General features: G+C 54.7%; 8 protein-coding genes across 8 annotated transcripts; 3 read left to right on the forward strand and 5 right to left on the reverse strand.

Annotated features, from left to right (window-relative positions):
- Positions 1 to 78: 78 nt before the first annotated feature.
- On the reverse strand, positions 79 to 507 carry BKA78DRAFT_229150 (heterokaryon incompatibility; the record flags this gene model as incomplete). Its single annotated transcript, XM_066883742.1, has 1 exon — positions 79 to 507. A coding segment is annotated over one exon (429 nt), but the record flags the coding sequence as incomplete, so codon positions are not given.
- Positions 508 to 1,880: 1,373 nt separating this feature from the next.
- On the reverse strand, positions 1,881 to 3,422 carry BKA78DRAFT_295228 (heterokaryon incompatibility protein-domain-containing protein; the record flags this gene model as incomplete). Its single annotated transcript, XM_066886453.1, has 1 exon — positions 1,881 to 3,422. One exon carries the CDS (start codon positions 3,420 to 3,422, stop codon positions 1,881 to 1,883), a length of 1,542 nt encoding a protein of 513 aa, XP_066743924.1.
- Positions 3,423 to 3,532: 110 nt separating this feature from the next.
- Positions 3,533 to 4,209, reverse strand: BKA78DRAFT_128683 (uncharacterized protein). Its single transcript, XM_066882557.1, has one exon. It carries the CDS (start codon positions 4,112 to 4,114, stop codon positions 3,644 to 3,646), a length of 471 nt encoding a protein of 156 aa, XP_066743925.1. The 5' UTR covers positions 4,115 to 4,209; the 3' UTR covers positions 3,533 to 3,643.
- BKA78DRAFT_128682 (uncharacterized protein) lies at positions 4,210 to 4,894 on the reverse strand. Its single transcript, XM_066882556.1, has one exon. It carries the CDS (start codon positions 4,717 to 4,719, stop codon positions 4,306 to 4,308), a length of 414 nt encoding a protein of 137 aa, XP_066743926.1. The 5' UTR covers positions 4,720 to 4,894; the 3' UTR covers positions 4,210 to 4,305.
- A 742-nt stretch (positions 4,895 to 5,636) lies between these two features.
- Positions 5,637 to 6,849, forward strand: BKA78DRAFT_128661 (Sec1-binding region of Mso1-domain-containing protein). Its single transcript, XM_066882555.1, has 2 exons — positions 5,637 to 6,398; positions 6,468 to 6,849. The coding sequence occupies exons 1-2, from the start codon at positions 5,807 to 5,809 to the stop codon at positions 6,482 to 6,484; spliced, it is 609 nt and encodes a 202-aa protein (XP_066743927.1). The 5' UTR covers positions 5,637 to 5,806; the 3' UTR covers positions 6,485 to 6,849.
- Positions 6,850 to 7,214: 365 nt separating this feature from the next.
- BKA78DRAFT_352477 (rab-GTPase-TBC domain-containing protein) lies at positions 7,215 to 9,941 on the forward strand (the record flags this gene model as incomplete). Its single annotated transcript, XM_066891359.1, has 3 exons — positions 7,215 to 7,385; positions 7,435 to 8,794; positions 8,866 to 9,941. The coding sequence occupies 3 exons, from the start codon at positions 7,215 to 7,217 to the stop codon at positions 9,939 to 9,941; spliced, it is 2,607 nt and encodes an 868-aa protein (XP_066743928.1).
- A 1,135-nt stretch (positions 9,942 to 11,076) lies between these two features.
- On the forward strand, positions 11,077 to 13,638 carry BKA78DRAFT_313296 (heterokaryon incompatibility protein-domain-containing protein). Its single transcript, XM_066888362.1, has 2 exons — positions 11,077 to 11,204; positions 11,261 to 13,638. The coding sequence occupies exon 2, from the start codon at positions 11,357 to 11,359 to the stop codon at positions 13,439 to 13,441; it is 2,085 nt and encodes a 694-aa protein (XP_066743929.1). The 5' UTR covers positions 11,077 to 11,204; positions 11,261 to 11,356; the 3' UTR covers positions 13,442 to 13,638.
- Positions 13,639 to 13,823: 185 nt separating this feature from the next.
- On the reverse strand, positions 13,824 to 15,931 carry BKA78DRAFT_352478 (major facilitator superfamily domain-containing protein; the record flags this gene model as incomplete). Its single annotated transcript, XM_066891360.1, has 6 exons — positions 13,824 to 13,894; positions 14,144 to 15,150; positions 15,202 to 15,553; positions 15,608 to 15,695; positions 15,743 to 15,825; positions 15,874 to 15,931. The coding sequence occupies 6 exons, from the start codon at positions 15,929 to 15,931 to the stop codon at positions 13,824 to 13,826; spliced, it is 1,659 nt and encodes a 552-aa protein (XP_066743930.1).
- Positions 15,932 to 16,250: the final 319 nt, after the last annotated feature.

Here is a 16,250-nt window from a genome sequence, read left to right on the forward strand (position 1 = left end):
CAGGGCGCACGTCGTACGCAATTCCTCAAGTGTCACCTGGATATTACCTATTAAGAAGACAAGAGACTTGGCGTTCAAAACTTCTTGCAGGATCCAAACGCGCTTGCAATACTCGTGGCCAACAATCGCCTCAACATCAGATAGCTCTTGCTGAGAATATTGCTTCTGGATCTCGGGCATGCCTCGCTCTTTATCAAAGTTGGTAGATTGCCGATTCAAAAGTTTAACGAAAGAGTCGCCCTTGGTCTGAGACATCCCAAGCCAGGCCATGACTTGTTTGGCGTCGTGGAATATACGTCCCATTCTCGGGATTTGTTGCGCTATTTCGCTGTCGTCTTCCTGATTAAGGCAGATCCGATCGGTCCAAATCCATCGATCAAACATGTTTTGACCCCATGCCCAATTCATGAATTGCCAGAGCGCTTCATGGAGAGGAAACTGGAGTTCTTCCACGTATATGTGTCTAGTGGGGGCAGGATTCCCCCAGACGTATGACAGTGCATAGTACTCGAAGTCGGGCTGCTCAGCGACGTCCAGGTGCCGCAAAGCGCAGGCGACTGTGCCGTCGACTTTCTGCTCCCGTAGTTTGATGAGGCGGATTGTCGATGCAGTAGCGAGTTCAGCGTGCTGAAATTGACTCGAAGAGACCGTTGACATGATGACATGAGCTGTGGAGCAATGTTCTGTAAACCAGCGCGCGGAAATGGAATCGCTGTTCAACTCGGCGCTTCGTCTGGTGGCCGGTCAGCCATCTTTAGTGACTGGCACTTTCGAGGACTGATGCACTGCTCACGCTGCAAAAGGGCAGCCAGAATTGCTGGCGCCAAGGTAACAAGATGAGCGATTTCCCACTCCCTGACAGCCCAGGTTTGCAGTTGAGGAAGGCGCAAGGCTGAACCAGGACGACATTTGTGGGCTTGCTCTGCGCTGGCACCTCTTTCAGAGTCGCACACACGATTATTGGTGACCTTCGTCGTACCGGCAGCTCGTACAAAGTCGCTGCATGATTAACAGAGCACTGACAGAGCATTGAGCTGTCCAAAGAAAGTTGCCGAATTCGGCAGACCACCTGAGCTTAGCCGCTGGTCTGACCAATGAAATCTCGGACCCCAAACCTGAATCAGTCTAGTCAAGATGATGATTCAAGATTGAACGTTGCATTGGGAACGTCTGGTTTTGGGACAAGAATTGTTGGTTGCGAAGTGCTAAATGACCGTCCGGGGCCAGTTAGCGTGGTTAATGTCGGGCGCCAAAGAAACCGAAGAAGCAGTAGAAGGCAGGCCCTCACGCCTGCCATGGATGTATCCAAAGGTACCTGTAAGAAAGGTAAATCAGCCAATGAAACGCCAGTAAGTTAGCAGACGGATCACGGAAGACCAACGCATCCTTGGATGAGCGGTAATTGTCGTTCAGTTCGATCGATACATTTCGAACGACGAGATTGTACAGCTTGGAGGACATTGCTCAATGTGCAATCGTGCCCCTGATCCTTGACTGACTAAGTTGGCATGAAAGAAAGTTACCAACAAGAGAGACGAGTGTAGAAATTCAACAAAAGAGCTAAAAAGGAAAACGAAGGAAGAACTCCCTGAAAACAGCATGCATCTTTTCCAATCTTTCCATCCAGTGGTTGAAGCATTCCGCAAGCGAGTTTTGGGCGTTCTGAGGCGATGGCAGCGGCGACGGTAAAGCCAGCCGCCCCTTGGACGCAAATTGCCTGGATCCATCTCTTGCTTGCAATTCTCTGAGAGGCGCGTCTCTAGAGTGGACAAGTCGATTCCGCTCTTGAAGTGATGGTGCGACAGGCATGGTTGAAAGGAAAGCCCACGGGGCAGTCATCGCCGCATGCTTTACGGAAAGCTGCGCGCGATTGCGTCGAATCACCAGGTACGTAGGTCCTCCAGCCCTTTTCGATACATGTCCGTATCCAGGAACTCAAAGTAGACTTTGCCAAAAAACGACTCCTCAAGAGGAGCCAAGCCGTCATTCCAGTCACTCCAGGGGGCACCGCTGCACCTGCACTCGAGGTTGGGGAATTTGTGGGTTCGCCCAGCCGTGGCGAACTCATACAGCTGCTCGAAAACGACGCGAAAGCCGACCTCGGGCAAATCAAATATCATGGTCGTCGCGTCGCCGGACCGCGGCGAGTCGTGCGAATATCTCCCGCACACCTCTGCCAGACGGCACGACGGCACACAAAAGGAGTTGAGTCCTCCCCAATACTGGTTTCTCAAACGCTCCCCTGGTGCGTCGCGGAAATCTTTCATCTTCCTCGCTCTGGGGACTTGGGAATTGTCTTCATGACTTTTGTGGTGGGCAGCGCATCGCCATGGAGACTGTGCTGAAGTATAAGGTCTGCGGGAGGCCTTCCAGTCTTCAAACACCAAGGCTGCAGTTTTCTGCCTGCGTCCGAACTGGACTGAGGGTTTGTTATTATCTTGGAGTTCCAGCGCGACTGCAACGCCTTTCATCGCTGCGCTGTCTCGTAATGTGCGATCGTCTGCATTCGGTATCGAAGATTCAAGTCCGTTGAGGCTGAAATGGATCAGTCGGGAAAAGCCCCAGCACCCTGGACCAGAACCTAGGATGAGAAACATGGTGTTGAAGGCGTCGCAGACTTGAAGAAGGTCTCCTGCCAAGTTTCTGTGTCTGACTGAAGTCTTAGGATTGTCCAGGTATCTTTTGAAGGTATCGAAAAGTTGTCCCCAGTCGTAGTTGCCTTCGACATTTGGTATATAGTTGAGTATGCAGCCTGTTTTTCTGATAGGCGTTTGCGATTCGAGGAATGCGTCAAGGAACACTTCCATAAATGGTTTGGAATAGTCGACTTCAATGAAGTCGACAGGTGATGTACCATCAGCTCTGGAGGCCACCAGGCCTAGACCGCCGTAGACTCGATCATTGGGTTCTTTGCACTTAAGTGCACTGTGGTTTGCAAGGCCCAGAACCTCCCACAGTTCACTTTTGTGGTTATGATTTTTGAGCCTGATTGGCCCGGGCGCGGCGTTGATCCCTGTCACCCCATGTTCCGTCCTAATGATGTCAATTTTGTGTTTGAATTCCTCGTAAGGCACAACCTTGTCGCCTATTACAATCGTAGCGGACTTGGCAAGTGCGACTTCTTGGATCACCCAAACACGACTCCAGTACTCGTTGTAATAAGCAGTCAAGGCGGCACGCTTCGTTTTTGGAGAATATCCTTTCCATAACTCTTCACGCCACGCTCCCGAGCTGAAATAATAGGAGTTGCGGTCTAGAATTGTTGCGACGCGTTCTCCTTCTTTTTTGGACATGCCCAACCAGATTATAACCTGATGGGCGTCGTGGAATATTTCTCCCATTTTCGGAACCTGCTGAGATATTTCGTCGCTATCGTCCTGGTTGAGACAGATCCGATCCGTCCAGAGCCACTTGTCAAACATTTGCTGATTTCAGGCCCAGTCAAGAAACCGCCAAAGGTTCTCATGGAGCGGAAATGAGCGCCTTTGGTCGGCACCATAGCGTAGGTAGATTTGCCTGGTTGGTTTCGAATCTCCCCAGACATATGACAAGGCGTGGTATTCGGCGTCGCCTCGTTCGACGAGACGAATGACACATGAGATGGTGTTGTTGACCTTGTTCTGTTCCAGCTTGATGACGCGGATCATTGACGGCGTTGCGAGTTTGACATGTTGGTATACATCTGACTCATTGATCTGCTTTGTCCCTTTGGTCTGCTCTGAATGCGACGAAGAAAAAAGTTGTCGAAAAGAGGAACGAATGTCCATTGTAAGTGTCGAGAGGGAGAGAGAATTGCAGATATCGCGACGATGCGAACCGCAATTGTGCATTTATATTTCGCGGCGGTTCTCGGCGGCAGCAGCAGCACCAGCGCTGCTGCCGCTCTGCTACACGGCCATGACCTCGGAGTTGATTCGATGAGTACCCTGTAATCGAAGTTAGCTAAAGATAGAAGACAAGGGGTGGTCATGAAATCACGGCATTGCGCGAACTTGACCTTGAGGATGGCTTGATTGATTGACGAATAGAGTTCGAGACCAGATATCTCTCCTGCGGCAGACGCAGATTGATCACCATCGAAGGGTTTCACCGGACGAGTAGTTGACCTGGGCATGAAGCCTCTTCCAGTGATCTCGTGTCCATTGGCGCCGCGATCTACGGGACACGAAGAAATGTGTGAGTGGAGACACAGTTCTAGGGTCCTATTTGGTGGAAGAAGCGCGAAAGGTTCAAAGCGGAGAGAAATAGGTAAAATGTCCGCAAATCCGTTGTATTCGCTAGAAGAGAAGGAGATCGGCGCGGGCTTCACCCCTGTATTTGGATCTTAGCAAGCATTTCGAGCCTGGAAAGCCGTTTCGACGTTGACAGGTAATACGGGCTGGCGATTGGGGCGGCATCGCTTAAGGGAAGCTGCGTATCGGAGCCAGAACAAGGGCATATCATCCAGCGCTTGGTAACCAGAGGTAGGTGGGCTGCGAGAAGCCTTCTGATCGATGCCCTAGAACACTCAAATCTCCGTCGTGATGGACTCGAAGCCGCTCCGCATAGAGCTTTCCATGCTTGTTTCCAATCCTCGCTGTAGATTCGCTTGGTGTCGAGCATATACTTGGTAGGCCTGTCCGCAGGAGCAAATTGGCGCGCGCCAGCATCGCGAAGGAGGGTTGCCAGCAAGAATGAGGCAAAGTTGAATTCCATGGATATGAGGACGCATCGGCGCATGATCTATCCCATCTGAGTCGCTCATCCGTGGAAGAATACAAGCATCAGACTTCGGCAGGTGGAGCATGTGGGAAGAACATTGCCGAATTGAGACACTGGCCTGAACCTAGCCGCCGCCTCGACCAATCAGATAGTGCGCGCCAAACTCGGAACGGTCTAGTCTGGGCGGATTTCCAAGATTGAACGTCGCATGGGGTTCGTCTGGTTTTTAGACAAGAATCGTCGGTTGCGAAACGCCAAACGATAGTCCGGGCTAGTCAGCTTGGTGAATGTCGGGAGAGAAAGAAATCGAAGAAGCGATAGGCGGCGGCTACAGCCATCGAAATGATCGAAATCCATGACAACTGATGAATGAAAGGCTCCAACGGTCGAAGAGGCGCGCGAGTTGATGGTCATCGTGTTGTTGTCGACGTGACCGCACAGCCGTTGTTGGTGTTGAGTTGCTGCCGGGTAACGGGATGGTGGCGGCGGAGGCGGCGCGAAGCGAAGCGAAGAGGTGGACCGGGCCATGGATCGTCAGGGTCATTTATTCATTTTTTGCCATGGCCACTTCGTATATTTGCGACTCGGATCGCTCGTGGTCATTCGAGGGATGCTGAAGAGGGAGGCCTTTTTCTTGATATCGTCTTGGATGCAGACGATGGAGTTGATAGTCGGTTTGAAAGAGAGATGGTCGAGATAAACATGTGGAGAAAAAGGCTGTGGCTGGGCAAGGCGGTGCAGTGGCGGCTAGGTGGGCAGCAGTAGTCAGTGGGCTCTTCTTTCTTTGACAAGGCCTCAAAGCCCACTCATCTGCTGTCCAACCTCGACCTTCAACCTCCTCTTGCTCTCGACGACAACATCAACCTCCAACTTTGCCTAATATCACAGGCCGACGCGGCTCTTTTGAAACCGACGGGAGTTTCGCCGCGCATTGAGCTCCATCGCTGCCCGCGGGACTGTGCGCGCTTCCCTCCACGCCGTCCTTGGCCGGCCCCTCCGTCACCACCTCTCCGCTGCCGCCACAACCACTCCCTCCAAATACCTTACCTACCTACGATCCGACCCATCTCTGGCAGCCTAGTCGCTCCGACGCTGCCGCGAAGCCATGTCGTCCTACCTCTCCAACCTCCTCACCACCACCACCTCGCGATACAACTCGCTCCGACGCAACCTCCTCGACAGCGAAGGCGACGGCGACACCGAAGACGATACCCACATTGCCCGCGTCCTGCGCGCATACTACATGGAAAAGGGCCGTCCGTTTCCGCCATGGTTGCCTGCAGACCCAAAGGCCCCCGCTCCGCCTTCTACCCAGCAGTTTGTACGCTCGACGGCTCCCCAGACGCAGCAGACGGCGCCTAGCAGAGGCGGCCTCAGCGACCTCTGGGATCCGCCAGCCCAGCAGACTCCTCCGCCGCAGCCGACTTCGTTGCGCAATCGCCCGGCACCGCGCATGGTCAACTCGCAGGGCAGGGTGCTGCCGCCGCAAGATGTCATGAGCAGCCAGGGGCGACCGCTGCCCAGCCAGCGTGCTGGCAGTTATCAGAGCGCACAGTCGACACTCTCGTCGCGGCCGTCAATTGACACGCCGCCGCCGGGTAGCAGCGGAGGAGGCGCCACAGCTCAAGAGCGATTGAAGCAGCGGCTTTGGGGGTCGGGCAGATCAGGCAGTCCTACCGGCAGCGTCAGCCCCGGAGGTACTGGACTATCGACTCCTACGCGCAACCCGTTTGAGAGGTCACACAGTGCTAACCCCCCGTCCACAGGGGGCCGGTTTAGATGATAGGTACGACGAGCAGCGAGCGGACAGACGCGAACGAGAACCACTCAGACCGACGAATAATCCTAGCGGGCCTAGGGCGGGTACGCCCATGTCGAGGGATTGCATAGCGCTGGGCGGGACATGTGTGGCGTTATGGAGAATGGGACATGCGATTAGGGGCTCAGTTTGCTGCGCACTTGCAGGGCACGGCTCAGGCTGGATACTGACGGACTGATTGATAATATGGTGGAAGAAGGGCGGAAAAGCAGTCTCTTACCGCGGGCTAATTGCGAAGGGTGGCGTCAATGGGACGGCATGGCATGAGAGCTGGATCATGGCACTGGATTATTATTCGTATCCACTCGACTTGATTCGTGGCTACTTTAGGCAGCAGTATAAGTGATTGTGGAACATGCACGATGGACGCCCTTGGTACTGTGATGTAGGGTGGTGGAGAGGGAAAGGGATAAATCAAGGGACGAAAGGAGTAGTATTTCATGAATGAAATACTCTACAAAAGATGTTTGGTTCCGCCACAGGGTTATCAAAGAAGATGGAACAAAAGTGTGGCGCAGCAGCAGCTCAACCCCGCTAGCGGCCAGACGTCATCGGCCCATCCCCGCCATCCGCCTGCTGCTCTCACTCAGGCATCTCTACTCCAGTCTGCGCCATAACCTATCACGCTCCAACGCGGCCCTGTGACCGGCCTACTTCCACCCACAGACCATCTCGCTGCATATAAATCGCCATCATGGCCTCCTCTTCAGCCTCTGCCTCTGCATCCGCATCCAAATCCTCTCCCGGCCCGCCCTCCCCAACGGCTTCCTTCTACGACATGTCTGACGACGAGGAAGGCGACTACAACACCATCAAGCACACCACCTCCGGCAAAGGTGTGAAGCTACTGTTTGCCAAAAGCAAGGTCCGTACACATTGTTCTTCCGCAGGCGTCATGTTGAGACAGCCCTCAGGTCTATGTGCATCCGACTCGCACGGCCAAGGACAACATTCCCGGCTTTATCGCCCTTGTCCAACAGAAATCCGCCTCCTCAGAATCTAGCAATGCGAGCTCGTCGTCATCAGCCACCGCATCTTCTCTGCTTCTCTCCTGGCTCCCCGAATCGTCCCTAGGCGACGCGTACTCGACCTATGTCAAGCTTGACCTCTCCGACTCGTCGTCGCCACCGCGTCAGTCGTACCTGGTGCCACCACCACCAACCACCAGTCATGGCAGCTCCGCACTCGGCACGTACGCCTTCGCCGTACCTGTGTCGGAAATCTTCAGCCTAATGGTGCGCCCGCCGAGCATTGGATGGTGGTTCGGCAGCGTCGTCATCAACACGCGCGCCGGCGACAGCTTTCCTGCCCTCTTCTTCCACGACTCCGAATGCCAGAGCACTATTATGCAGCGCAAGAAACTCGCCAAGGAGAGCTTTGACCCTTTTTCCGAAGGTGGCAATATGTTTTGGGGTGGCGATGAGGTGCTGCGCTGGTTGAAGCGATACGTACGCGTCGTGCGCAGCACGGCCGAACCCAGCATCTTTCTCATTGAGCCGAGCGAGGCGGACATTGTTGGATTTGGCCAAGGCCCAAACGCGGACAAAAAGAATCCCCGGGAAGAAAGCAGCGCAGCCGCACAGAAAAAGGGCCCCGGCGGCATGGACCCCATCACGAATGCTCTCAAACAGGCGCAGTGGACCTTTTTGGAAAAGATGAGCCAGGTAACGACTTTTACGCGCCGAACAGCGCAGGCCGTCGCCGAAAATCCCAACGTGCCGCAACCGGTGCGGCAATTCATGAAGAGCCCTGAGGTAGAAAGAGTACAAAATGAATTCGACAGCGCACGCCTCTACCTGGCGCGGTGGGCCATGAGCATCGCAGAGCAGAGCGAGCGCGAGCGAAACCAGCGCATATGGACGGCCAAGGACGTACTCCAAAAGGAAGACAGCGAGGTGGGCGAGTTTGAGATTTTGGACATGGAGGCCGCCAACATGTCGTTGAGCGACCGTCGACGACCGGTTACTCTGGATGAATGGAAAGGCTTTTTCGACCTCACGACCGGCCGACTCATCGTCACGCCCGAGGAGGTCAAGGAGCGCATCTTTCACGGCGGCTTGGATCCAAAGGACGGTGTGAGGAGGGAAGCATGGCCGTTTTTGCTGGGTATCTATGAGTGGGATAGCATGGAACCCGAGCGCCAAGCCATAAAGATAAGTCTGATCGAAGAGTACGAGCGGCTAACGGAGCGCTGGGAAGAAGTGGAGAAGGCAGGAGATTCAGGGGAAGAAACGGAGGAGATGACGTGGTGGCGTGAGCAAAAGCATCGCATAGGTATGTCTCCCGTGGCGCTTACAAAGACACTTCGACTGACATTACCCCATTCTATGGGGTACTTCATGTAGAAAAGGACGTGCACCGAGCAGATCCAGAGGTACTCATGTATCTGGGTTCAAAAAACGACAAGGAACATGGACCCACAAGGAATGAGGACTTCGAATCGCTGTCTGCCGAAGATTGGAAGGAGGGACCACTTGCGAAAATGAGGGAAATGCTGTTGAACTACAACGAGTACAACAAAGATTTAGGGTACGTTCAGGGCATGTCGGACCTCCTCGCGCCCATCTACGTCGTCATGGTAGACGAGAGATTTGCCTTTTGGCTTTTCGTCGGCTTTATGGAACGCATGGAGCGCAACTTCCTCCGCGACCAGAGCGGCATGCGCCTACAACTCCTGACGCTCGACCAACTCGTCCAACTCATGGACCCAACGCTCTACCTGCATCTCCAAAAGCTCGACTCGACCAACTTCTTCTTCTTCTTCCGCATGCTGCTGGTGTGGTACAAGCGCGAATTCAACTGGGACGACGTCCTTACGCTGTGGGAGCGGCTGTGGACCGACTACCTCAGCTCCAACTTCCACCTCTTCATCGCGCTGGCCATCCTCGAGAAACACCGCGACATCATCATGACGCACCTGCAGGGCTTCGACGAGGTCCTCAAGTACGTCAACGAGTTGAAGTTCACCATCGACCTCCCCTCGACCCTCGTCCGCGCCGAGGCCCTCTTCCGCCGCTTCCAGCGCACCGTCGCCGCCGTCGACAAGAAGAACGCCCGCTCCTCCCTGCCCATCCCCAGCACCGCCAAGCTCCTCCTACGCCAGCGCCGCCGCTTCAAGGCCGCGGCTTCCGCCCAAGCGAGACGCGCCGCTGCCGCCGCTGGCCGTGGCTCCTCGTCGGCTCTGCCCCAAAGTGGCAACAACACGCCACCCGACGACGACGACGACGAGCGCAAGGAGGTCATCTCGGATGAGCTCCGCGCCTTGCTCAGTCGCGAGGTCCCCCGCTTGGAGCGCGACGAGCAGCGCGGCGCTGGCGAGCGCGGGATCGGCGAGGGGAGCGCGAGGGCGAGGGGCAAGGAGCCGGCGAAGGAGGGGGAGAGAGATGGCAGTGCCGGGAGTGGCAGCGGCAGTGGGAGTTGAGGTTGAGAGTGTGTAGGAGACGTGAGGGTGTGGTGTGGTGTGGGTGGATTCTGCATGATTTCTTTTGCATCTTCTTTTTTTCTCTCGTCCCCCTTTTCCTCCTTCTCTTTTTCTTTCTAGCTCGCGATGGGATGGGATGGGATGGAATGGAATGGGGTGGTTTGGGAATTGGGCATCAGGACTCTGGCTATAGGAATTGGATCGGATTGAACTAGGGATCAGTATTGCCACTAAATATGAGTATGACCCCGAATTGGGCTAGGGGTAGAAATGTGGATACGAAATGCATCATCGCCATCTGTCTGTCTGTCTGCCGAACAAACGTGCTGATGTCGCTGCGCTTGTTTGTGGACTGCGGGCGGACTGGCCTAGCCCGGGTCTTGTGCTGGGGAACGCTGGCACTGGCACTGGCAACTAGGTCGGTCGGTTGGTTGGTCGGTCGGGTCGTAGTGCTTGGTGCGTGCTAAGGTAGGTCCGGGCTCCTTCTTTTTTCCCTGGCTTTGGAACAATGGAAATGAGATGGACGGCCGACCAGGCTGGCCGGCGTCAGCTTGTTACTATTGGGATAGGGATAATGTGGCTGGTCAGTTGGTTAGATGAGGTGAGATGGGAGAAGAGGAGATGGGAGAAGAGATGATTGTCGTGGATAATATGTATGTATAATGTGGTGTGATGCGTACATTGTGTGTTTGTGTACGGGAGCAGAGTTTAAGAATAGGGGAACCAAAAGGGGCCGAGAAGAGATGGGTGGATATGACATGGGGAAGTGCAGGTTTTTCTGCGACTATCGATAGACAGGTGTGTGCATTTTGGAAGGGATGGATGGCATTGAGCATGCCTGGGGAGGTGTTTGTGGCGCAGTGTGGTCTGGCAACTCAATGCAATCGAGGCTGATGTTGAGTTGCGTTGCCAGCAGGACGCGCACACTAGCACTGGTAGAATGGACTTGATTGGAAAGTGGGGTTTGGATCGGCCAACGTGCCAGGCACCAGTGATGTACCTTGGGTCCTTGGACTTTGACTGGTTGATGAGATCAAGACGAGGCTGAATTGATGAGAAATTGCCGCGCGCATGCATGAGGTGACAGGAGGTATTTGAGAGGAGGGTGCCGCCGGCTTGCCGCCCGAGAGTAGTTGCCTTCCAGAATCAAGCAGCTCCAGAGACTGAAGTCGACACTTCAACACCACACATGTCTTCTCCTCCTATTTCACCTCATCCGCACAAGAAGTACCACTCAAATCGACCTATCGCCAAAGAAGTGAAGTATGTACAGCCCGCGCCTGTCAATCCGTCGTCAGTTCGTTCGCTTACCTGCGCAGATCCACTTTTGATCCGTGTCTTGAAAGCCCCGCACTTCGCAGAAGAAGTTGCAACTCCAACCCATCCTGTCTTGCCCAACTAACGTCACAGCCAGTATGTCGGCCGACAGTCCTCCTTCGTCGACGGATGGAGGCGGCGTGATTGAGAACGCTGGCGATCTGACGTCGCTTCCGACTCTCGATCCGAGTGTCCCTTTCATCGATTTGCCGGATGGGTGTGACGATGAGGACAGTCTCCGAAACGAATGTCACGTGTGTGGTTGGGACGGTTCGCTCGAAGACGGGATTCTCTCGAAAAATCAGGATCCAACACGTGAAGACCTCAACAATGAAGCCCCTCGCTGCTCATCCTGCAAGGTCAAACTCCTCATTCTGGAAGAAATAACCCGGGATGAAGCAATCAATCCAGAAGCCAAGGACGCATTGGAGTCAGTAATGGATTGCGGTGTAGTCCGTGCGATGCTCATTGGAGGCCCGGGAAAGTCCAGATACGATATTTTTACCGCATACGAACTTCCTTATTTCCATGACACTGGCATCTTCAACATACAAAGGCGAAAGACTACTTTGAACTCGATGGAGCAATCTATGATGTGGGCACGAAGTCGCATTGAAGACTGCTTAAGTCTACACAAGCTATGCGTCATGCAAGCTGAAGGGTCGGTCACTCCTACGCGACTGATTGATATCGATCCGGGTGGGATGGGCTTGGATGTCAGGCTAATTGATAGCACTACAATCCCCCCAGGAACCTCACGCGAATACGCTGCACTCAGCTATTGCTGGGGCAGTTATAAGCCGGCTTGTATGACTATCCCCACGACTAAAGAAGAACGCCGTATCTCATGGGAGTCGCTACCACAAACGTTTCGCGACGCCGTGATGTTTACCCGAGGCCTTGGGTTGAAGTACTTGTGGATTGACTGCATCTGTATAATCCAAGGTGATGAGAACGACTGGCGTAAAGAGGCGGGAAAAATGTTTGATGTTTACAGGGGCGCCAAGTTTACACTTGGGGCTGTTTTTGGGGATGACAGCACGGCCGGACTCCGAAATATTCCTACGCCTGCTAAACAGCAAGCCCGACATGTCGCCACTCTGCGACTCGGCAAGCATGAGTGGCCATTATTTGTTCGTCGACACCACTACTTATCGCTACATAGATGGCAAAACGACTGGAAGCGCTACGCCAGTGAGAACATCAGAGTCCCTCTTTTGACACGATCTTGGATCTATCAAGAACGCGTTCTATCCCCCCGAGTGCTTTTCTTTACTGAATCTGAGGTTGTATACCAATGCGCTTGTACAATTGAATGCGAGTGTGGTAGTTCAACTCAAGTTTGGAAAGGTAACCTTGAGAGATACTTTGATAAGAGGAGTATTGCTTGGGCAACACAGCCTGCAACAACAACCCCCAGGAGCAATGAGGACGACACCAGACGTACACTGGAGATCCAAAGAACTTGGAACCACAAGGTCGTCTCGACATACTCGATTCTGAAAGTAACGAACCCAAAAGACCGGCTGGTTGCCTTGAGCGGTATAGCGCAAAAATTTCAGCTCGTTCGTCCAGGATCAGAATACCTAGCCGGCCTGTGGTCAGATTCTCTGATTGATGATCTGGCCTGGATACGAGACTCCGACTCCCAAAGTCCCTCGACGTCTGAGCGGCCCTTCAATCTGCCTACATGGTCGTGGGCCTCGGTTCCCGGTGCCTTCAACTATGAACAGTCGCTGAAAAGAGAACACATCGCAGAAGTTGTAGAAGCGAATTGCGTCTACGCAAAAAACGTCCCGTTTGGCATCTTGGAAAGCAGCAAGCTCGTCTTGCGGAGTAGGATGCTGCCCTGTGTCCTGCACCGAGGCGGCGTGTTGCAGCCCGGACCCGGCCATTTGGGCGACCAGACTTGGAAGACGGATTTTTGGCGACGTGACGATCGGTCCGGGGCAGCAGACAGTGATGAACCGCAGGAGGTTCACCTGTTCCAATTGATGGAGGCAGAAGATTATTTCGGCAACTGGGGTGTCAGCATTCATTGTTTGGTCTTGCGTCTTGAGGATCATGTCGCAAAAAGATTTTCGAGATTGGGCATGGTGTCATATTACATCGAGAACTACCAGGGCGAAAGGTCTAGATGTAGGCCTTATCCGCGCATTCGAAGAAAGAGGCGAAGTGGTTGAATGCGAAATCATCTAGATTGGGAGTTGCGTACATAGTAACTACAACGAAGAATTCCAAAACAACCAGCTTGACAGTGACTACCCAATACCGAATGCTTCAGTCTACACGTTCCAAAGCAGCGAGTACGGTTCATCTTGATTCCTCAGCTTCTACTGCTCAACACGAAGAACAAGCCAAAAGCCCTCATTTCATAGTCCTCGGCTTCCTGTAACCCACTCCTTCCGTTTGACTGGATAGTCGACACGGAACCCGCGCTCGTTTTGTGGAATTATGGTGGTTGGGCTATTTGCAGAAAATATCGGCATCCAGAACGAACAAGACGCGTTACGGGTTTCTCTTGTCATCTGAAAGACGAACTTCCAAAAGTGCCATACCTACCACTCATCGCAGCTCTACGGCTAACGCAAGCGGGGACTCTTTTTCCTTGTTCTGTTCGATCTTGCGGCCACAGACTGGATTCTGTGGTGAGCGATGACGAGAGGAATACCGGCACAGCCAAGACCTCTACACTTCACTGCAACAGATCGACATGGCACGTTTGATTGTATCGGCGAGATCAAGAGCGACGCAGCCGGAAATTGAAGCATCTGCTAATCATATATTCCTCGTTCCCAGACGACACCCCTACACACCCCTAGCCTTCTCCCTTTCCCCCACAAGCCGCCAATACCGCCCCCTCCACGCCCTCCTCAAACGCTTACCGCGCCACCCCAACACGCCTCCGCCAACCAAACTCAGCACGACGCAGCCGCCGAAAAACGTAAAGGTCCATCCATACCCAGCCGCCTCAACAAACGGCTGCACGGCGTAGCTAATGGCAAAATTGACGACGCTGGAGCAAATGGCCAGCACGACGACCAGCTCGCCCCCGACGCCGCCGAAGCAGTCCATGGCGTACGCCGTCGCGACGCCGCACGCGCCGACTTGGTGCGCAATCATGGCGGCCAGGCCGACGGCGATGGCGGACCAGTGCACGCCGCGCTGGGCGCCCCAGCCGTACAGGAGGTAGCCGGCGGCGGCGAGGACGCAGCACGGCGCGAGTGCCCACAGGCGCATCTCGGGCTCCTTGAGGCCGGCGTTGCGGCGGGCGAGGCGCAGCACGAGGGCGTCGGCGAGCGGGCCCGCGACGAGCCAGCCGATGCCGTTGCCGACCAGCGCTGCCAGGAAGATGAGCCCCGTCGACGTGGTGCTCCAGTTGTAGGGCGGCGCTGTCATGATTTCCGAGATGGTGTTGAAGGAGACGATGCCGGCGGTGCAGCCGAAGGCGAAGATGAGGCCTGGGATCACGATGTTGGGGGCGGCGAAGAGGAGGAACGGTCGCTTGAAGTAGTCCCAGTAGCTTGTCGTGTCTTCTTTGCAGCATGTCCAGAGCTGGAGTTTCTGCAGGGCAGTCCGTTTGGGGATGTGGGGCATGGCGGTGGCGGCGTCCACTTCAACGTCGGCGGAAGTGGAGGAGCTCGAGGCGCGCGGGCTCTTGCTGTCGGCCCCATGAGGTTTTGCTGGGCTTGGTAAGGGCGAGGTTGTTGTTGCGGATATTACGGGTGGCGGTACACGCCCCTGACTGGAGAAGAGGAAGCGTGGAAACATTGTCTCCTCGAAGCTGAGGAGCAGGAGGAGTAGCACGCCGCCATTGATGATGGCCGAAATATACTGCGCCCATCGCCAGCCGAGAGAATCGGCAATGCTGCCGCCAGTTATGAGACCGAGACTGTCACGTCTCTCATCAGTGTCACTCCGCGTCTGCTCTCGTAGTACTCACATTGAACCCAACTGCTGCCCAAACAAATAGACCGCCAGCCCCCTTCCCCGCTGATGCACAAAAAACATGTCAAACACACAGAGTTGAATGACCGCCTCGTACGCACTCGTCCCAGAGCCGCCCAACACCATCGAAAACATCCACTGCACCGTGCCGTGGAAGAAGCCGGTCCAGAGGGCAGATCCCAGCGTCAGTGCCGTCGTGATGAGGAGGACGGGTCGCCGCCCAATCTTCATACACGCAGGGATCCAGAAGATGTTGACGAAGCCCAGCAGGAGGTAGTTGAGGGCGCTGCCGCCGTTCATGTTGGTCAGACTGACGCCTGTGTCTGTGCTGACGGTTGTCCATGCCGCTGGGCGGGAAGATTAGTTTCATGGGTTGGTGCGGTTGGTGCCGGCCAACGTACCTCCGAGAACGTTTTCGCCATAGGAAAAGGAGCAGGCATAGAGCGAGAGCAGGAAGAGCTGGTAGTACTTTTTGAATCGGCTCCAATTCTGACATTGGTTAGTCACCGACTTTACGGGAGGTCTGATTCACGCACCAGCGGATCACCCGCGCAGGGCGTTGGTTGCGGAAGCAGAATAATGTCGGCCCCGGCGTGCGAGACGTCCATGTTGTGGCGCACTGTGTCCCGCATTAGCGCTGGCTCGTCTGATGCATTTTCACAAGTACCATCAACCAGGTACTCGGTCCCTGGGACATCTTCCACGGCATCCATCGGCGCAGCCATGGTGGTGTCGAGTATGCAGAGAGACTATTTACAAGTCAGGTCGATTACTAGCCGGAGCAGATGATATTTATCTACTCTGCCACCACCAACCAGAACCATCTAGCCGTCGTCACGTATCTGAGATGGTGCATATCCTCGGACAAGATTGAAAGCTCTCGATAGAGACATGGTGGACGAAGGAAAGTCGGGAGTGAAGGTCCAAGCGGGGGTCCCCACTGCCAAAGAGTCGGCAAGCAGGCAGGGGGCCGCCCCCCGCTGCTTATCACACAAGACCTTACCCACGCCGCTCGGCTCTCAGTTGATCCTCAACACCCCTGTA

This window comes from Phyllosticta capitalensis, assembly GCF_038381095.1.
Source record: "Phyllosticta capitalensis strain CBS 128856 chromosome Unknown BKA78scaffold_5, whole genome shotgun sequence".
NCBI classification, from domain to species: domain Eukaryota; kingdom Fungi; phylum Ascomycota; class Dothideomycetes; order Botryosphaeriales; family Phyllostictaceae; genus Phyllosticta; species Phyllosticta capitalensis.

Coding starts and splice junctions, on each gene's coding strand:
- BKA78DRAFT_313296 (XM_066888362.1), top strand. CDS start 11,357: ATGTCGGCCGACAGTCCTCCTTCGTCGACGGATGGAGGCGGCGTGATT.
- BKA78DRAFT_128661 (XM_066882555.1), top strand. CDS start 5,807: ATGTCGTCCTACCTCTCCAACCTCCTCACCACCACCACCTCGCGATAC.
- BKA78DRAFT_128682 (XM_066882556.1), bottom strand. CDS start 4,719: ATGCGCCGATGCGTCCTCATATCCATGGAATTCAACTTTGCCTCATTC.
- BKA78DRAFT_128683 (XM_066882557.1), bottom strand. CDS start 4,114: ATGCCCAGGTCAACTACTCGTCCGGTGAAACCCTTCGATGGTGATCAA.